Below are 21,645 nucleotides of genomic sequence, written 5' to 3'. Positions count from 1 at the left end.
TACATCATTAGACCTCCTTCTCCACCCCTCTAGTAGTGGCGGGTTGGATTGGGTTTGCCGCCATGTTGGGTTTCTTGATGTTTTTTAGTGGGTGTTTTAATGGGTATTTTATAAGAAGCTGTAACCCACCACGAGCCAGTCAGGGAGTGGCGGGGAATAAATTGAAATAATAATAACAACAACAACAACAACAACAATACTAAGATTAGGCTATGCCATACTGCCTTCTCTCCCCTGTTCTTCTTAGACCAGCCTTTCTCAATTTTTTTTATCATTGAGAAACCTCTGGAGCATTATTCAGGCTTTGAGAAACCCCAGAAATGGCACAATCATGCAGAATAGGGTTGGGAAGCAGAACTGTGTACATGACCACCTGAGGCCCCTCCCCTTCCTGACCCCTCCAGTCCCATCATCAGCCATGTTGGGAGGCGGAGGAGAGGTCAACATGACCATATATGGTCATATCACCCAATAAATGTTTAACAAATGTTAAAAATGCATAAAATTTTAATTAACTCCCACCCATACAGGAAACCCTTCCAAGCCCATCAAGAAACTCCAGGATTTCAAGACACCCTGATGCAGAAAACCTGTCTTAGGCTGTGAATTTTTCAGCTTTCTTTTCTATTGCTTGACTTAGAATTCCCAGAAACCCCAGAAATGGCACAATCATGCAGAATAGGGTTGGAATTCCCAGACCACTTTAACCCCTTTAATAGGCTTAGAATTTCCAGACCACTTTAACCCCTTACTCAAGTGATTAAATCTCTTAAGCGTTATGCCGGCAACATTTGCCAGCCCTATGGGGGCCCTTTAAAAAAGGAAGATTATTCAGAAAGTATCAAAGTTGTCTTTAGAATCCAGCTAGTTCGTAAGTAGCATTTCAAATGACAAATCTTGACAAAGTCATTTCAGATCTATGGCGGTAGATATTCCGTATCTTAAATTGCTTGATCGTTGTCATGCCGATGGACTCTGTGTTTGGGATTGTATTTTAAAATGTTTCACGGATGATCATTTAGTCACAACTGTCTGAAATATGCCCCTGGAAGAAACTATGGGTACTGAGAATAACATCCCAATGTTTCAGCTAAAAAAATGGAAATTCGCTGTGTTGTGTTCATGCTTGTCCAAACAAGTTTAAGATGGCAATCTCTGTTTTACCGAAAACTTGAGTATACCTTAAAAAAAAATTAAATAGAAACTCGTTTTGTTTGTGTGTGTAAAGTGCCATCAAATCACAGTCAACTTATGGTGACCCCAACAAGGGGTGTTCATGGCAAATGACACACCAGCATAGTTTGCCATTGCCTTCCTCTACAATCTTCCTTGGAAATCTCCCATCCAAGTTTTAATCAGAGCTCACCCTAATTAACTTCCAAGATCTGATGAGATTGGCCCCTTCTCTCAACTAGACAATATTTCAGGACATATCTTGAAAGTTGTGAGTCATGCTGCGGAATATAACCACTATTTTTTTTAATTATGGGAGTTGTATTTTACTTGCACTAATATTGAACTGAGGACATGACAGTGCAAACAGCAAAATGGGAGTATCACAGAATCATAGAGTTGGAAGGGGCCATACAGGCCATCTAGTCCAACCCCCTGCTCAGAGTCTTGTTTATTCTTTACAAGAAATTCCAACTTTCCATGCTTTAGAGAGAGAATTTTTTGTGATACAAGTGAGGATATTTATGAATATTTTTGCATACAAGTGCATACATTTATAGGATAGCTGGACTGAATTTGGGTCTTAGTTTTGGGCCTTCAGGTTGAACTTCAGTAAGAGTGTTGTTCTCAGATGTTCAATGAATCACAGGTGGAATTGCCCAACTTTCATATGTTCTCCCCTGTACATGAACAGCTGGCCTTTTTTATGACATTGTTTTCGATAGACAGCTGAAAATGCAGAGAAAAGTGTCATGCCCAAATCACGATGTGACTAATTCTGGTTTTGTCTGTGGGTTTTTTTTGTGAGATTTACTCAAAAACCTTGGACAGTTAGCCCAAATCCTGTAGCTTAAATCTTTGCTGAGATCATTTTAAGAAATGCACTTAAGAAATTCAGGGAAGAAAGGAAGAAGAAATTATGTAGGAAAAATATTTATAAGCAGCTTGGGGATGAACAAAAGCTAGGTTTGGAAGGAACTCCGGCTATTGTTGTTGCTTGAACATGTTTATATACAATTGGAACTGGAGTGCAAGCAGTGAGTAGAAAATCATATAAGCTATGCCAAAAGTAGATGCTTTACTTGACTGGCTGCAGGACTAGAATTTACTGGCCTGGGTAGAAGATGAGATTTATCAGAATGGTAGCCTGGGTTATGCTTTCCTCTCCCCGCTTCCCCAGTTATCTGGGCTCTTAATGCTTTATCAATGAAGACCGTCTACATTCTTAACTTTGCACCTTTTGTAGAATCATGGAATCATAGAATAATAGAGTTGGAAGGGACCTCATGGGTCATCTAGTCCAACCCCCCCTGTACTATGCAGGACACTCACATCCCTATCCCTATTGCGAAAGAAAAGATTGTAAATCAAATATGGCAGTCAAGTTCCAGGTAAATTATGGGCCAGTATGATGACTATAGCAGCAGCAATGGCCAATGGAATAAATGCATTTTATTTCATCCCTTCTCATGCATGTGAGACTCCCCTGTGGACTTGACCTGCTTGAAACTCCTATGCGCTTCCATTATGCCTTTAAGGACTCATTTTGCAGCTTCTTACACGAGAGGTTCCTACTGAGCAGTGGCTTTGTACCAGTCAGATGCAGCATGTTCCCTTCCCATCACCCAAATGCAAGGTGTGGCCACATATGAATTGAAGTTCAGCGTGTAGACCAATGGCCAGTTCCAATTTCTCATACAAATCAATGCATGCAAGGTTTTATGGGTGGATGAATGGCTAGGACCCTTTCAGCAATGGCATGTGAGTACCTTCATGGGGAGGTTGTTTTTAAAGGTTTCCTCTTTATTGACATCTAGGCTCTTTTTTCCTAAATGCTCTTGGGAAATAATTCATTATGAAAAAGGTTTCGGTTGGCTTGGTTTTTCGTTTGGATGATACGGCTTTGTGATGAAGGACCAACTCCTTCCACGTTGGTTAAGATGCCCTTTGCAAGCTCTGTTCTTCATTACCCCCACCCCCGCTCCATTCTCAGTTGTGAAACCAGGGATGGCAACAATCAGAGCTTTTTCGGAGGTGGTGTCTCACCTTTAGGATACTTTCCCCCTTGAGGTTTGCCTGATACACCTACTTTTCCTTTCCTTGAGGTGCCAGGCCAAAACACCTCTTCATACCCAGGCTTCGGACTTGAGAAGTTCCATCTTTTTCTTTTTCGGCTGCTTAATGATCTCCTTCCAGATTTAGGACCGTTTCCTGAATATCGCTTTATGCTGCTCGGTGTTTGTTTTTGATGGTTGGTTCGGTTTTGTATTTTCGGTTGTAAGCTGCCTTGAGCAGTTCTCTGGAGTGACGGCATGTACATTTTCTAAATCCATCCTTCTTTCTTTTTTGGGGCGTGGGGGGAATACAGAATTTATCGTGGCTTTCAGTTTGTTTCGCATTTTGTGGCTCAAAATGCTGGGGACAAAGATTGTAAACAAGCAAACTCACCTCTTTTCCGGCTGCTTCATGCCACAGTCTTGCCCCGTGCTGCTTTTTCATCCATTTGTGTACAAATCCCAGCTTCTTGGCTTCCTTTAGGTTGGCCTCTGCTCTGTCCATAACTCCTTTCCTATGTCATCTCTGTTTAAAACTTCCCCTGTTCTGTTTCTTGACCTAACAGGCTTCTGTTGGGCAATGAGTAGTAATTTATGATTTTCAAACCCCATCTTAAAATTGGTATGGCTGAGGAACTGGTTGTCTCAGGCCTCTGTGGGTCCCCGGTAGATATAAGTTAATTTGTGTCTCCAGTTCAGACTAAATGTAGATTCAACTGACTTGACAGTTGTTAGCTGGAGATAGAATCATAGAATCATAGAATCATAGAGTTGGGACCTCATGGGCCATCCACTGTAACCTGCCACCCCCTTGAACCTTCACAGAGTCAGCCTTTCCTCAGATGGCTATCTAGCCTCTGTTTTAAAATTTCCAAAGATGGAGAACCCACAGCCTCCTGAGATAGAATCATACTAGTAGGAGATAATGGATAGGATGGGTAGATTTTGCTCCTGGCCATTGTCATGTTCACTTAAAAGCCTATCTGGTTTTCCTGTGTCATGTTGCTCATTTTTGGGTTGACGAATTCTTTATAAATGGTATGGGAACAAGACTCTCTGGAGCCAAGATCCCTGAGCACTTATATAAAGCCACTGTGAAACCATAGAATATGGAGAAATATGGAATGAGTCCTCCACTAAATTTTTGTTGGAAAATCTAGTGTTCTCCGGCACTTACAGGAACTGTACAAAAGAAGTCATGGTGAAATTGGAGGGGGGGGGGGAGTGTTTGTGCTGTCTCACTGTAGAAAAACTGTTTCTGCAATCCTTGGGAAGAGTATTAGGAAGAAGCAGAGTTAAGAAGAAGAAGAGAAGAAGAAGAAGAGTTGCCACTTTTCTCTACCTGAAGGAGGCTCACAGTGGCTTACAATCACCTTCCTTTTCCTCTCCCCCCAACACACACCCCGTGAGGGAGGTGAGGCTGAGAGAGTCCTGATATTACTGAAGAATAAGAAGAGTTGGCTCTTATACGCTGCTTTTCTCTACCCGAAGTAGGCTTAAAGTAGCTTACAATCACCTTCCTTTTCCTCTCACAACAGACACCCTGTGAGAGAGATGAGGCTGAGAGAGTCATAAAATTACTGAAGAATAAGAAGAGTTGGCTCTTATATGCTGCTTTTCTCTACCTGAAGGAGGCTCAAAGCGGCTTACAATCACCTTCCTTTTCCTCTCCCCACAACAGACACCCTGTGAGGGAGGTGAGGCTGAGAGAGCCCTGATCTTCCTGTTCCGTCAGAACAGCTTTATCAGTGCTGAGGCGAGCCCAAGGTCACCCAGCTGGCTGCATGTGGAGGAGCAGGAATCAAACCCAGCTCACCAGATTAGAACTTGGCCCTCCTAACCACTACACCAAGCTGGCTCTCTCTGAATGGGAGATACTTACCTGGTTTGGGGATAAATACCTTAACCTTTCAGGAGGCTAGTCTAATAGTGCAGTTGATATACTTCTGACTGAATGTGTGCTTCAGACATTTCATGAGCCAGGAGAACTCCTATTGACAAAGTGCGGGAGGGAAAGGCAGGCTTAGTAAAAAGATCCTTTGGGCAGGAGAAAATGGGCTTGATGGAAAGATACTTTTAATTTTCTGCAGGTAAACCTGAAGCTCTCCAGAGTCATAGTTGATGAATATCTGCATCTAAAGTTCTTAGTTTCAAATAAAGGCTTGAATCTCTAGGGGTTACTGTCATTCCAAAGGGAACAAGAGATTTACATATGTATTCACTGGGCTACCAAGAGAGGATTTTGTGGGCTAGCACAGTATAGTTCACGTTGCATGAAGCATAGGTCAACATTCACATTGTGTGCCTTTCTTTTCTGGCCGCTTCCCTCCGGGCCCCGCTGTGAGCTTCGTACACTGAAGTCAGTTGTGCCTGCTTCTTGACAAGACAGAGTGGCAAAACTGAGTTTGGAAACAGAAGGGTTAGGTTGAGATCCTCAATGAGCCGCCGGCTTTGGGCAAAGAGGATAAAATTAGACACTCTAATTTGCCTTTGGATAAGGCAGGAGCAGAATCTTGATAAGCAGACTGTGGTGACATACGCTGAATTTCGCAGTCTCCTAATCAACATTAAGATGTCCGGCTAACTGAAGGACCGCTTGCTAAAGGTGGCCTTGGCATCTAGGATTTAATAGCCATGAAAATAACTTTATTTTTCAGTTTTAGCCTCTTCCGAATCTTTAGGAAGTAACGGAGGTCTATGCTCGACTCCTTAGGAGCACTTTTATCTGCCAAAACTGATGAATGCCTTTAAACGTTGTAGTTCCGCCGTAACCTATTCAGGCACTCTAAAATCTACTGATAGACGAGCATGCAGAGAATTCTCCCCAAATGGCATGATTTCATCCTCTTGTCTCTTTCTATTTATCTTAAAAAGGGGACTCCTCCTTCTGTCTGGATTTTCATAGAAGCAAAACCAAATGAGAGCTCATTTCTGAAGACTTTTCTTGCAAAAGTATGTCTTTCTTTGCCAAGCTGGGAATAAATCTCTTAATTCTTAATGAACGGAAATTGCAAATGAGTTGAGAACTTGTTGGATGTCTGAACTTGAATAGGTTAATGCCAGTGATGACGGCTTACTTGCTCATCCCACCGTGTTGCTCAAAACCAGCATATGCCAAAACATCCGTGTAATATATTCTGAAATCAGAGTGTGGAAAAGCCTAGTGCTAAGAATGGGAAGTCATGCCTAGCTTTTTTTTATCGGTGTAACGATGCATTTTATTAAAAGAAAAACAAAACTCGAATTGGGCCCAGTGTGGGAAAACGGGATACCTGTGTGTCAAATCTTCACTTTATCCTAATGATGACTTCAAAAGCCAGAGGTTTTTTTCCTCACTCTTTATTCCTCTAATGCATTTCTATTTCTTCATCCTGTGTTAAGAATGTAATATTTAATTCTGGCACAAAAAAAAGTTCTAGAATCTGCTTTCCAGTCAGTTTCTGGGAAATGTCCTCTTGATCTTTTAAAATGGGAACGTGTTGTGTTCTGGCTCTTCTTGAGCAGATGCATGGGGATGTTTGCATGCGTATTTGTGCTGTTTTTATGAAACTGTCTGTTTTCATTGACTCATGCAACCTCGGGTACAGCCCCCAGCAGCATCACTCTCCTGGTTTAGCTTTTTCCCACTCAGATGTTCTTATTCGGTTGTACACAGAGAGAACGAGAAAAATACGCAATGGCGTGGGGTTGGATGGTTTGTTTAGAACGGCGTAAATTGAACCAGTACCCTCCCCTGGGTATCCTATTAGAAACAGACAAAGAGCATCTCGAGTTTAACATTCTAGCTGTGGATTTCAGGTGGGCTTAGAAAGTCCAGTAGAAGGGGGTGAAAGAAACAGTCCTCTCCCATTGTTAGTCTGCACTATTTTGATATCCAGAGGTATACATTTATTTCTTTATAGAAGATTTATTCCCCACACTTCCCCATTGTGCTAAATGAAATCTCAAGTTTCAGAACTAGCATACCACTGATGAATCATTCCCCCATCTAGGGCCATATCTCGCGAATGTTAATCAGCGCACTAATGGATCGGTGTTGTGACAATAGAGGTTCCTCTTGTCGGTTCTGAACCATTTACCAATCATTTTCCTTCCCTAACACACGCCTTTCCTGAATTCAAGTCTCACAACAGGGGGAGGAAATTTTCCTCAGCCGCAGTGCATCTAGATAGGCATCATTCTGCTTCCTGGATTAATCGGGCTGCTGACAGGCTGTAAAGTAGACACGGAAGGAAAACTAAGGGGGTGGGGGGTTAGGTGAGCTTGCTAATAAAAAGAAGAGGAACTTTCTAAACTAAGCAGAAGACATGGGTCTCAATCCCTGACCAATGACTCCAGTGGCCTTTCCCCCATCTCTTTCTTGCAACCTTCTGACATTTTGACACATGATCTATCAAGCCATAGCCATAAGGCTTACAAATATAGATTTTTTCCAAGATTTTTTTGTTTATTTTGTTTAACTTGAGATTCTGTTCTACCCCAACCCTGGAACATCCCAAACTGGGGTTGCCAACCTCAGTTCCTCTGGAGAAAATGGCTGCTTTGGAGTGATACCCTATGCAGGGGTGGCCAAACTGTGGCTCTCCAGATGTCCATGGGATCATGAGAATTGTAGTCCATGGACATCTGGAGAGCTACAGCTTGGCCATCCCTGCCCTGTGGCATCCCTCCCTTCCTCAAATTCTGCCTTCCCTCCCCCCTCGTTCTACTCCCCAGTTCTCCAGGAATTTCCCAACTCAGAGCTGGCAACTTACCCCAAGCCCCATTGAAGCCTGTAACACAAAGAGCTTTGTTCAGACTGTAGCAGTTGACCAGGGTCTTTTAAAACCTTTGATCTGGTAATTGAAGAAAATGTTTTGTATTTTACATAGTTGTTTTACATAGTTGTATCCAAGTATCACCTCATGGACTGACTGACTTTCATGGCTGGTTTCTTGTCTTCAACCAGGATGCAGGAAGTCAACAGATAGGCTTCTTGCTCGGAAGCTGTGGTGTTACCGTGGCCTTGACTAGCGATGCATGCCATAAAGGACTGCCTAAGAGCCCTACAGGGGAAATACCACAGTTCAAAGGTGAGGTAATCACCCACAATCCCCAATTAGGTAGCCTGGTTTTCATGTATGCTGCAGCACTGAAAATTTTACCTACCTTCAAAATACCGGTTTGACCTTGAGATGCCTGAAGGACCATCTCTTTCTTTACTGTCCGGCCCACCAATTTAAAGTCCTCTCAAGCATTACTCCTGGTGCCCCCCTTCCGTGGAAGTGAAGAGGACCATGCACAGAAGTGGAGTCTTCTCAGAGACCTAGTCCCCACCTGTAGTTCTCTTTCCCCCTTAACACCAATAAGGTAGACTGGTTTCCATGTAGCACAGAAAATGTTACTTACCTTCAAAATATTGGTTTCAGCTTGGGGTGCCTGAAGGACCACCTCCTTCTAGGCTTCTCCCAGGCTTCATACTTTTGTTCGCCTAAGTTTTTAGCCGATTTTGACCTGCTGCTCTATTATTTCCCTGCTTATGTTTTCGCTTTTATATCCATTTTATATCCATTTCCATGGTGAGTTCTGTGCCACTGCTTGACAATACTGATCGTTTTCTGTTGATTAATGCATTCTTTTTATTTATAATTTTGTATTTTAAATTGGGTTCCTTGCTTTGTTTCACATGAAATACGCTGGGCAGATTGCGGAGGCTGCGGGATATAGATTTTTTTTCATGAATAAAGGGCTGCCATAACCAACCACCATAAATGTGCTTAATGTATTTAAACAAACCTTAATTGTGTAAGCGTTTATGTGTTTAAAAATTGCATGCAGTCAGTAGCGTGTCAGCTGTGACTGTTAAATTGGTCACCTGCCATTTGACCGCTGACAAATATCCCATGAAGCAAAGAATGAAACTTGTAACTAGCAGCCTACCCTTTTCTCATTATGCACCATTCACTGGCAAGGGCAGGGGTGCTGCCGGCTTCCTTAATGCACTGCTTTGGATGGAGACAAACCTAGAAGCATGGCAGAACTTCCCCCACTGGCCACCTGCTGCAACGGCAGGCATTTCCAAACTGTTGGAATTCCTTTCTGCTCGCCTCCTATGCTGAATTCATAGAATCAGAGTTGGAGAGGACCTCCAGAGTCATCTAGTACAACTTTTTGCAGAATGCAGGAAATTCACAACTACCTGCCCACCCACAGTGACCCCAATTCCATACCCAGATGATGCCCCCCCAAAAAAAAACCCGAATCCCCGGAGGAAATTTGGCTCCTGACCTTTAAAGTAGGTGCTGCTCCTGTACTTTATTTCTACTTTAAAGGTAAAGGTATCCCCTGTGCAAGCACCGAGTCATGCCTGACCCTTGGGGTGACGCCCTCCAGCGTTTTCATGGCAGACTCAATACGGGGTGGTTTGCCAGTGCCTTCCCCAGTCATTACCGTTTACCCCCCAGCAAGCTGGGTACTCATTTTACCAACCTCAGAAGGATGGAAGGCTGAGTCAACCTTGAGCCGGCTGCTGGGATTGAACTCCCAGCCTCATGGGCAAAGCTTTCAGACTGCATGTCTGCTGGCTTACCACTCTGTGCCACAAGAGGCTTTTATTTCTACTTTAGTGTCACCAAAATTGATTCCAGGCTAACCTTGGTATTCCCGGATAAAAGCTGAAGAAGATTTGTTAATTGGTTGTTCATAGAAACCTCACCTGACATTACCAAATTATAATTTTAAAAAATAAAATAAATAAAATAACTTCATTATTTCACAATAACGGTTAATGGAATTGTTAAAAATTTAAGTATGCCTCATTCCTCCCCATTCTCTCTGACAGAATTAGTGCTAGACAAATATTTGACAAGTATCTGACCCAGGGGTAGTCAAACTGCGGCCCTCCAGATGTCCATGGACTACAATTCCCAGGAGCCCCCTGCCAGCAAATGCTGGCAGGGGGCTCCTGGGAATTGTAGTCCATGGACATCTGGAGGGCCGCAGTTTGACTATCCCTGATCTGACCAGTCAACTGACCATTTTTCCTTGGGCCCATCAACAGTCAAGCCTAGTAAAACATTATGCTATTTTTAAGTGTGAAAAGGCCAACAAATATTTAAAACAACCCTACTGCCTCTGTGTTTCCTAAGGCTGGCCCAAGCTGCTATGGTTTGTCACAGAATCTAAACACCTTTCGAAGCCCCCCCGAGACTGGTTCCCACATATCAAAGATGCGAATAACGACACGGCATACATCGAGGTGAGTTTGCATCCCTCTTGTCCCCCTCTCCTTAATTCACAACATATCTCAGAGAATCTCGGTATTCTAGATAAATCCCATGAGGATTAGAAGGCTGTCTCCGTCTATATTATATGTACCTCATGCATTTGGCACACGTTTTTCCCTTCTCGCAAACTTAGTACCTGGTTAAAGGTAAAGGTAAAGGTATCCCCTGTGCAAGCACCGAGTCATGTCTGACCCTTGGGGTGACGCTCTCCAGCGTTTTCATGGCAGACTCAATACGGGGTGGTTTGCCAGTGCCTTCCCCAGTCATTACCGTTTACCCCCCAGCAAGCTGGGTACTCATTTTACCCACCTCGGAAGGATGGAAGGCTGAGTCAACCTTGAGCCGGCTGCTGGGATTGAACTCCCAGCCTCATGGGCAGAGCTTTCAAACTGCATGTCTGCTGCCTTACCACTCTGCGCCACAAGAGGCTCTAGTACCTGGTTACTCTTATCATTTTTTCTGCTATAACTGGCATACATAGATCTGTTTGATAAGACATATGGAGGAACATGCTGATTTTTCTCATTGCCCACCTCTCTGAAGCTTAAGAAGAAAATGTAAAATTATCAGATATATCTATATACCATGCCACAAGCAACTCCCCCTCCCCCCTTTTTCACTCGTGGCCTAACCACTGAGTCCTCCGGCTATGGGTAGCCAGTTCCCTAGCATGTGTCCAAGTCCATGTAAGCAGAGGGTAAAGGCCACAGACCCCTTCCAGAGTTCTTACAGACCCCCAGGGGTCCGCAGACCCCTGGTTGGGAATCCCTGATCTACAGTTTATTCAAATGCCCTTTCAAACATGTACAAGGACATCTGAGCCTGAATTATCTTGCTACGGGGTGTTCAGATTTCTTGGGGAATTGGAATGCAGCCACAGAAATCCGTGGGATCTAGGTCTGGAAAGCGCTCTCAGACATCTGCCCATATCCCTCTAGCTTCTTCAGGTATTAACAGTTCTGTGGCTTCTTCGAGTCCTGAAAACAGTAACTCTTTTGCAGTACAAAACCTGTAAAGACGGAAGCGTTCTTGGAGTGACGGTAACAAGGATTGCGTTGCTCACCCACTGCCAAGCCCTCACGCAGGCCTGTGGATACACAGAAGGTATTTCGGATTTTTGAACTATTTCTAAAACCGGTTTAAGATTCCAGTGGGATATTCTGCCCAGCACAGTTTCCTTTTAGGCATTGTTTTGTATGTGGAGTCGCTTTACTTTTGACGATTAGATTCCTGTCGTATTCAGTATTTGAACATATACACCCTATTTTTAAATTGTTATCAGGCATTATGAAAGTAAGGGTGAGCAGTCCGTATTACCCTACCTTTGTCAGTCGTGGCGTATCTTGGAATAGTTTTCCCACTCCTCTGTCGGCTGCATTGTTCGACACAAAAATACATCTCAATTACTCATCTAAAGCAGGGATAGTCCAACTGCGGCCCTCCAGATGTCCATGAACTACAATTCCCAGAAGCCCCTGCCAGCATTCACTGGCAGGGGCTTCTGGGAATTGTAGTTCATGGACATCTGGAGGGCTGCAATTTGACTACCCCTGGTCTAAAGTAAGAAGTTTCTTCAGAATGTGGTATGTGCTCATTAATTAACCTTTTGTTTCCCCCCCCCCTCTTTGTTGGATAGCTGAAACCATTGTGAATGTATTAGATTTCAAGAAAGATGTAGGTTTGTGGCACGGGATTCTTACGGTAAGTCAAGCAAGTATTATTTTAAAATCAATTTGTCCTTTCGTTATGGCTGTCAGCAGTCAGAGATGTGCTGGACATCAAGTCAGACCCTGGCTGGCTCTGAAAAAGTTGTGTTTTAGGAAACAATCAATGGAAGCAATTACTGTCTTGGACAAGCAATTACTGTCCGGGCAAGCAGGCAGAGGCAATTAAGCCAATGGTTTGCTCTCAGTGCCAGTTGCAGCCAAAGATCACTTTGCCCAGATTTCAGAGCCAGTGAAGATAGTCATGGCCTCTATCCTAGATGGCTTTAAAAGGAAGATAGACCGAATCACTGGGGTAGGTCTAGTAGCAGCTTACCATGGCGACTAGCCATGGTGAGGTGAGAGATCCTCCATATTTCACAGTCAGAGTAGTTCAGCAGTGGAATAGGCTGCCTAAGGAGGTGGTGAGCTCCCCCTCACTGGCAGTCTTCAAGCAAAGGTTGGATGCACACTTTTCTTGGATGCTTTAGGATGCTTTGGGCTGATCCTGCGTTGAGCAGGGGGAGGGACTAGATGGCCTGTATGGCCCCTTCCAACTCTATGATTCTATGATTCTATATTCAGAGACAGTAAACCTGTGAAACCAGTACTAGGAGCCAGGGCAGCTAGCTGGCCAGTGTGCGAAACAGAACGCTGGACTAAATGGACCGCTAATTTGACCCAGCGGGGCTCTTCTTATGCCCAGCTGTCTGTTTTCATCAATGGACATTCAGATTCCAAATAGTCGGGTTTTTGCAAGGTCACCATGGAACTTAGCTGTGGAATGAACCATTCATGTGAGCTATTGGAATCAAGTTCAGGCCCTCAATTCCCCACACACACTTTTCTGCCATGCCCAGTACGACTCCTGGGCCTGCAGCTTTGCCGCGGGTGGACCCAGCAAGACTCCCAGGCTGAGCTGCTGCCCACGGCATGCCCACTGTGGCTTCTGAGCAGTGCAGCTGCCACCGGGCCCAGAGCTGAACCCAGGTTGTGGTGTCACTGCATGGCTTGCAGGTAAATGCATTCCCTGTGCTTGCACCAGATTTCATGGAAGTGCTCCCAAAGAATCAGTAAAACACTGTGAGATTATGATGGCCGAAGCACAATGAATCATAGAATCCTAGAATCATAGAGTTGGAAGGGGCCATACAGGCCATCTAGTCCAACCCCCTGCTCAACGCAGGATCAGCCCAGAGCATCCTAAAGCATCCAAGAAAAATGCTTGAAGTTTCTCAAACACTTGATTCTGTTGTCCTTTTTGGTTTCGTTTTCAGAGTCCCCATGTCTGTATTTTTAGCCACTCAGACACTGAGTCACTTCTTTCTGTACTGGCTAGTGTCCATGTCTGCCATTTAAGGGGATAATGCATCTTTAAATAGTACACCCTGAGCTTATTTTGCACATTCTTCTTTGCATGGACTATTTTAAGTCTCCCGGACGACCTTTGTCGGTTACTGGGTTTTCTGGCTTCTAATATCTAAAAATAGATACTACTATACCTTACTTAAGAAGGATTAATTGTTTCCTTCAGGGCTGCACCTTGAGTTAGCTGATAAGTCTAGCCTCTGGGTTTCCGACCTGTTTAAGCCTCTGCTTTGCGCTTTGTCAGAAAGGAGTCTTAACCCGGGTTGTCCTGGTGACTGCCGCTGACCTTTAAATTCCTGTTCAAAGTGATGAGCAGTGATGATGTAAGCTTAATATCTGTCACTTAATTACATAACAGTTGACTCATGTTATTTATCTGGTTCGGTTGCCTGCCTTTTTCCATTCTGGAATTGAAGGTGGTGTACATAGAATTTTGAGGGCGCCAGCCTTAGGTACAGCTGGTCTGCTACATCATGTGCCTTCCAGACACGCTGGACTTGCACATGTAGGCGTGACTAGGGGCCATTTGGAATACTCATGTTTGCTGAGATGAAATTAGAGTATGCACTCTTCATTCTATTTAATGACTCATTCACACAGGCAAGCTACCACCTGATGTTCCTCACTAGGACTCCTTCCACACTGGGAACTTCACTGCCCCAGCTGCCATATGGGAGCATAAATCCGGGGTAGACAAGATGCATCAAGTCAAATGTTCCCCCATGCGGGAGGAGGAAGAGGCGGGGCAACCTGCCCCAGCTCAGACTCCAGCCTGCAGCCTGGCACAGAGCCTCTGGTGCAGAAACGGTCTAAAGGACTGCTGTATGTGCTAGGTAGACCTGAATTGCCATCAATTCCATGCTGCTTCTCAGAGATTCTGTGAAAGAGTAAAAAATAAATAAGATTTTCTTTACAAACGTCCTATGGCTTGTGATGGATATCTCACTGTTAAAAAATCATATGTGGACTAACAAAATCCTTGAAATATTGTTGACGCCTGCTTTTCTTTCATTTGACTTCAGAGTGTTATGAACATGATGCACGTTATAAGCATCCCATATTCTTTAATGAAGGTAAATCCGCTTTCTTGGATACAGAAGGTCTGCCAGTATAAAGGTAAGGGCTATAAAGATGCGTGTGGGGGGAGCATGGTTTCGTGCTGGGAATGTGCACATGTGTATACATACAACCCATCTTTAATCTTCTTGAGGAAAGTGGGGTATAAATGTGGTGATGCTTATATGGGGAGCTTATATTCACAAAGTTATCGGGAGTTATGATAACGGCCGTATCCAGAAGCCTGCTCACCTGCACTCTTTTGCTTTGAGGTGCATAAAACATGAAGGTCCCTATTCAGGCTCCATTTTCCCATTTGCTCATCTTTGATATAGGACAGGGATTCGGTACTAAATTGGGCATGGAGTGGGAGATCCCAGCACTTCCACACACATACCTTTCACTTATCATGCAATTCATAGCATGCTCGAACGTTTCTAAATTAATGTTTAACTTCCTTAACCCAGCTTTTTAACCCTCTCTTTCTCCTTCCCCTCCCTCCGCATTCTCTCTCTCCCCAGCAAAAGTTGCTTGTGTGAAATCCAGGGACATGCACTGGGCATTAGTAGCACATCGAGACCAACGGGACATCAACCTTTCATCTCTCCGTATGCTAATAGTTGCCGATGGCGCCAATCCTTGTAAGTGGTAGCTGTGGAGTAGGGTTACCAACCTCCCGTTGTTACAACCCATCTCCAGGTGATAGAGAGGAGCTCTCTTGGAGAAAATGGCTGGTCTGGAAAGTGGTCTCCATGACATTGTACCCTATCGGAGTCCCTCCTTTCCCCGAACCCCGCCCTTCTCAGATTCCCCCCCCCCCCCAGTGGGGGAAGGGCAGACCCCAGCTCTACTCTGGCAGCTCCACGAGTTTTCATGGTGAAAGGCACAAAATTAGATAGAGTGACTGGACTGCTTCGTAGATGGCATCTGGAGATAGTTATTCCATGTGTGTGGGGGGTACGTGTGTGTGGAGGGGTACGTGTGGGAGGGGGGTTGCGTGTGTGTGTGTGGGGGGTACATGTGTGTGCATGAAATAGCACTGTCCCAAACGGCAAAAAGAAAAGCTGGATGTCCATTTTCAGAAACTCTTTGTTTGGGATTTTATTTTGTTTCTCTTTAGTGAATCCCAAAGCAAAGTTGATATTCTGTGTAATGGCGATGGCCGTTAATCCAATTATACATGACATGACAAGCCGTTATGTAACATCTGAATCAGAGTTATCTTTAAGCGGTAGGAAAGAGCAGGAGGCAAACGCTGGGAATGCAGTGGACAGCTTTTACTCGTCCGTATCCCGTGACACAAATTGACGTAGAATGAGGGCCCTGTCATGTGTGACCCAAATGGAAGGGCTGGTGGTAGAAAGGAATTAGGCATTCAAGTCTTTAGGCACTCTGCTGGCTTCCTTTCCCAGATGTATTTTTTAAACAGGCAAGTACTTAACTGTATACACACAAACACAAGTCACACTTCACAGGGCAAACCTGTGTTTTATGGTGCAGGCATAGAAAAAGGAATAAGCAGCTATTAGAAGCCAAAGGAAAAATAGTCGACATTTTGCTCTCAATAGTGCATGAAGATCCATTTATTTGAACTTTTTTCCCTCCAGTTTTCTTTTCAGATGCCCAGTATAGTTTTTCACTAGATTTTTCCAGCATGCTAGGAATTGCTAGAATGAATTTTTGGGTTCCATGGCTTTTTAAATTAAATTATACACAAAATTATTGCAGAAACAAGAGTATTTTGCCTCTTACATTTTAGGCCAGAAAACTAAATCTATCGTGGTCGGAAGTATAAAAGCTGCTCTAGCTCTGCCCGGTGTATATTAGTTTTTGTTTGTTTGAACAAGGCATATTATAGATCAGTGGTGGCCAACATGTGGTTCTCCAGATGTCCCCCACATGCAGCCGGCTGGGTGACCTTGGGCTTGCCACAGCCCTGATAAAACTATTTTGACTGAGCAGTGATATCAGGGCTCTCTCAGCCTCACCCACCTCACAGGGCCTCCTTCAGGTAGAGAAAAGCTGCATATAAGAACCAACTCCTCCTCCTCCTCTTCTTCTCCTCCTCCTCCTCCTCCTCCTCCTCTTCTTCTTCTTCTTCTTCTTCTCCTTCTCCTTCTCTTCCTCCTCCTCCTCCTCTTCTTCTTCTTCTTCTTCTTCTTCTTCTTCTTCTTCTTCTCCCCCTCCTCCTCCTCCTCCTTCTCTTCTTCTTCTTCTTCTTCTTCTTCTTCTTCTCCTCCTCCTCCTCCTCCTCCTCCTCCTCCTCCTCCTCCTCCTCCTCCTCCTCTTCTTCTTCTTCTTCTTCTTCTTCTTCTTCTTCTTCTTCTTCTTCTTCTTCTTCTTCTTCTTCTTCTTCTTCTTCTTCTTCTTCTTCTTCTTCTTCTTCTTCTTCTTCTTCTTCTTCTTCTTCTTCTTCTTCTTCTTCTTCTTCTTCTAATTCCCATGAGCCCCTGCCAGCATGTGCTCATCTAGAGACATGCTGGTAGAGACTCATGGGAATTGTATTCCATGGAGAGCCACCGTTTGGGCCTCCCTGTTATAGACGGCGCTTCAGAGGCCCTTTCGATTTTAAGAAGATCTTCTGAAGAAGAAACTGCTATGTAGGAGCACTCAGCAGAGGGAACTAGTTTTGCTGTTATTTGGATCGTATTGATTGCTTTATTTGTTTGTTTAATGTGAATTTATCCTGTTTTTGCTGAATTTTACCAGTGACCCACTCTAGCCCAATTGTGGCAGAAGTATCTATTTTTCAGTGGCCTCTAGATTCCTTGTAAATGTTTATATTTGTTTGGAAATTCTCTTAGGTGCTTCATAACCCAACTATTTATATCGTTGTCAGATCTCGTTTGTTCTAATTCTAGGGTCCATTTCGTCTTGTGATGCATTTCTCAATGTCTTCCAAAGCAAAGGCCTGAGGCAAGAGGTCATCTGTCCTTGTGCTAGTTCACCAGAGGCCCTCACCGTGGCTATAAGAAGGTACTGTGTTTAAATTTTTAAATTAGCAGTGGAGGAGGAGGAGGTCTCAGGGTCGAAGGGAGTCTGAAAGGCTCTCGTGCTTCATTTATTTAAAAGAAGATATCTGTGCCACTTGGCAGCCCAATTCTACACCCCCAATCTATTGAAAACAACTGAAAATCCTATAAATGTATCAAGGGGGCATGTAAACATACAGACCAGGAGATGGGCTAACCAAACAAGGAAGTGGTGGAAAACAGTGATAGAGACAGACAGATCTTCTGGGAAAAGGAGTTCCGGAGTTCCTTTTCTGAAAGTTCCCATAGGATCTGAGCATTTTGTAATTGACTGGCTTTCTGGAATTTTGATTAAATTCTTTAGGCCCTCCCTGTTGGCTGAGAAAGTCCTTGAAGTGCTATAGTTTAGTGCCCAAAGCATGTCCAAAAGGTACACTCCTAAGGTATAGTTCTCGAAGCATCTAGATGCCAAAGCTTGCTTGGTACCGATTTCATGGGTAGGTCCGAACAAGTATGATTGATTCACTTCATTTAGAGTTTACCTTTCTCCTTGAGAATCAAAGCCGGTAACGCAACTAAAACACAGTGCTATAAGAGCAGAATAACGCATACAACCAACCATGTGCCTCATTTGCAGTAGGAGCTGGTGTGGTGTATGGGTTGGTGATGGACGCATTGGTCAGACCCCACCTGGAGTCCCGTGTGCAATTCTGGAGGCCTCACTTCAAAAAGGACATGGACAAAATGGAGAGGGTGCAGAGGAGAGTGACGAGGCTGATCCAGGATTTGGGGACCAAGCCCTCTGAGGAAAGGCTGAGGGACTTGGGAATGTTCAGCCTGGAGAAGAGGAGGTTGAGAGGGGACATGATTGCTGTCTTTAAATATTTGAAAGGTTGTCGCTTGGAGGAGGGCAGGGAGCGGTTGCTGTTGGCAGCAGAAGACGGGACCTGCAGTAATGGCTTTAAACTACATGTAGAAGGGTACTGGATAGATATCAGTGGGGGAAATTTCACAGAGTAGTTCAGCAGTGGAATTGGCCACCTAACGAAGTGGTGAGCACCCCCTCACTGGCAGTCGTTAAGCAACAGCTGGACAGACACCTACCACAGGTGCTCCAGGCTGATCCTGCATTGAAGCAGGAGGTTGGACTAGATGACCTGTATGCCTCCTTCCAATTCTAGGATTCTGTAAATAGGGACACAGCTCTGCACTTAGCTGTGAAACTTCTGGGCTTACCTGGGGCGTCTCCCTCTCTCTTGTAACTTCACAAGATAGTGTATTTGTGCGGGAGGAAATGATCTGTGATCATCCCCATGTGCTCCTTAGAGAATAAGGAAGCAATGCATCAAGGGTCTTGATCTTTCTTTTCTCTTTGAAGTGAGTGGGGTGTTTCCCAGGTGTACCAAGCACAGTCCCTGCAGAAAAGCAGACTGTCAGAGAAGAAGGATGCGGACATCGATTGGGATGGAGCTCCCCTCCTGAGTAATAGGAACGATGCTTCATTACAGCTGCCTGTGTCTTGACCCTGCCCCCCCCCCCCCCCATTTCTTGTGCCTTAATGCACATTCTAGCCAGCTCATTGCCGGTGTTCCCCCCCAGCCCTTGCCTGTCTTCTTTTAGGAGGAAGAACGCATCTGTAATATCCTTGCTTGATTAAACATTTATGGTGCTTGTCATTATACTCCATTTTTAATTGGTTGGCGAACCCCCATCCAGTGTTTCCAGGCAGGGTATTTAGAGAGGAATCCTAAGCAGATTTACTCTTTGGGGATTCCTCCCAGGAAAGCGCTCTTAAGGTTGCGGTGTCTCTTTAAAGAAAACAACAATGAACTGGATGCCACTTGAGAAAGGAGGTTGTGAAACGAATACTAGCGCCACCTGTTGATTGGGAATGTCCTCTGCAGCCAGTCGTAGGCTGGTGTTGGAAAAACCAACCCACTAAAACAGGGGTAGTCAAACTGCGGCCCTCCAGATGTCCATGGACTACAATTCCCAGGAGCCCCTGCCAGCATTCGCTGGCAGGGGCTCCTGGGAATTGTAGTCCATGGACATCTGGAGGGCCGCAGTTTGACTACCCCTGCACTAAAACATAAGCCTGGTGCATTTTTTCCTCTTTCTGTTGCTCGTTAGCTTGGAAGTTAAGGGTGAAGTGCTGCGTAGGTGTGCTCAGTGTAGCCATTTGTGTTTGAAACAAAGCGGAAAATCAAACTCTCACTGGGCGGCATTCGTGTTACCGTGGCAAAAAGCTCAAAAACAGAAAAGAAGCAATCGCTGTTCATTCAGTAGCACAGGGTGTTGGTTTTTTAGATTATTCTGAAGTGCTAATTTTTAGGCCCATAACCTGGACTATCTTGGCTACCCTGCTGTTGTTAGAGCTCAGAAGCTAAGCTGGATCAACCTTGGCCAGTATTGGATGGGAGACCAAGAAAGTCCAGAGTTGCTAAGTAGAGTCATGCAACGGAAAACCATTTATGTTAGTCTCTTGCTCTGAAACCCACGCGGGGTCAGCTTTAACCCGATGACAAAAGATGGCGTCACCCTTGACAGGAAAGGTGAGCGCTCTGCCAATACTTTGTTTCCTGTCCTAATTGAGGCCCCCACTGTATTTTATTTGTAAGTCCATCTTTTCCCAAGGGAGATAGCTATAAATAAAGACGGGGACCCAAGGAAGATGGCTACAAATAAAACAGCAACACTCGGAAAACTGGACACGAGGGCCACCAGCCAGCGTCCAAATGTCACGGCTTCCTTAAAACGCTTGCAAATTCCCTTCCAAAGCGGTTAGCTAGGAGGGAGCATTGAAAACTGAATTGCTTTTTTTTTATTATAAAGAGCTGCCCGTTCATGTGAAACTTGAATCTTTGTAGGCCGACAGATGATAGCAATCAGCCACCGGGCAGAGGGGTGCTGTCCATGCACGGCCTCACGTATGGGGTCATTAGAGTGGATTCCGAAGAAAAACTTTCCGTTCTCACCGTGCAAGATGTCGGCTTGGTGATGCCCGGAGGTAAGGCTCCCTTCCCCAGATCTCTCTGGGATTGCGTAAAATCGCTTTGCTGCTTAGCTCAGTTCTGTAAACCCAGGCCGGATACGTGTAGCGAAGATGAAAAGTTTCAAATTAATGGTCGCTGTTCCCTCTGAAGGAACCTTGGGCAGGAATAGTTTTGAAAGGGAGTGACGGATCAGTAACTGCATGCTCAGCATGACGAAAGCAAAAAGGAGACTCAAATTATTTGCACAGTTTATAAAATAAAGATATAGGCATACATATATTTGGGGGATTCAGAAACCTGCATATTTCCCCCCTGCATTGCCATAAGTGTGTCTGATGTTCTTCAGTGGGGGGTTGGTCCTCCCCAACTGCAACCCTCTGCCTTCAACCCTGGGGGAAAGGGGACCCCCAAATCCCAGCATCTACAACAGTGGTCCCCAACCCTTTTATCACCGGGGACCAGTCAACGCTTGACAATTTTACTGAGGCCCAGGGAGGGGGGTAGCCTTTTGCCGAAGGATGTCGCCGCCTGAGCCCCTGCTCCACTTGCTTGCCCACCAGTGCCCCTGACTTCCTACCGCCCACTGGGGGGCGCTGCCAGCAGCAGCTGCGCAGTGCCACACCGAGGGGGAGCCCCAGCCATGGCGGCCGCTGGAGAGCACCAAAGGTGAGCCGGTGGCAGAGTGGCAGGGCAGCCAGGGAGGAGGACGAAGAGGAGCCACGGCCCAGTATCGACTGATCCACGGACCGGTTCCGGTTCCCGGACCGGGGGTTGGGGACCACTGATCTACAATGCTATGAGCTAACATCTCGTGATCTGGGTAGGCAGTGATAACTTTCAAACTGCTGCCCTTCATCTGAACTTCCCAACGCAACATGAGCTGTGAATTCCTTTCTGAGCAAAGTTCAAAAAGCCCTTAATAAATCATAGACAAAAGGAAGGTGGGAGACATTTATTTGAGATCCTTATTTTAAAACAGAGGTAAGTTAAAGGTTTCTTCCCAGTCTTTCGCTCCCTAAACAGACCTTCCCAGATAAAGACTCTGCAGCCCTGCCCAGTAT

At 44.9% G+C, this 21,645-nt stretch overlaps 1 protein-coding gene across 4 annotated transcripts in view; it reads left to right on the top strand.

Annotated features, from left to right (window-relative positions):
* The window catches only part of DIP2C (disco interacting protein 2 homolog C), a 287,193-nt gene that overhangs the window by 218,886 nt on the left and 46,662 nt on the right, over positions 1 to 21,645 (top strand). For 2 of the 4 annotated variants that reach the window (XM_077304480.1, XM_077304478.1), the window contains 9 exons: positions 6,102 to 6,179; positions 8,176 to 8,299; positions 10,355 to 10,464; positions 11,494 to 11,596; positions 12,129 to 12,193; positions 14,586 to 14,679; positions 15,141 to 15,260; positions 17,481 to 17,595; positions 20,459 to 20,598. In XM_077304480.1, coding sequence (XP_077160595.1) covers positions 6,102 to 6,179; positions 8,176 to 8,299; positions 10,355 to 10,464; positions 11,494 to 11,596; positions 12,129 to 12,193; positions 14,586 to 14,679; positions 15,141 to 15,260; positions 17,481 to 17,595; positions 20,459 to 20,598 — 949 coding nt within the window. The remainder of the gene's footprint in view (positions 1 to 6,101; positions 6,180 to 8,175; positions 8,300 to 10,354; positions 10,465 to 11,493; positions 11,597 to 12,128; positions 12,194 to 14,585; positions 14,680 to 15,140; positions 15,261 to 17,480; positions 17,596 to 20,458; positions 20,599 to 21,645) is intronic. The other 2 variants (XM_077304481.1, XM_077304479.1) reach the window with 1 other exon arrangement.

Source organism: Paroedura picta, chromosome 11, assembly GCF_049243985.1.
Source record: "Paroedura picta isolate Pp20150507F chromosome 11, Ppicta_v3.0, whole genome shotgun sequence".
In the NCBI taxonomy this organism is placed as follows: Eukaryota; Metazoa; Chordata; class Lepidosauria; order Squamata; family Gekkonidae; genus Paroedura; species Paroedura picta.
Note: the sequence above shows the minus strand (reverse complement) of the source record. Positions and strands in the feature narration are given on the sequence as shown.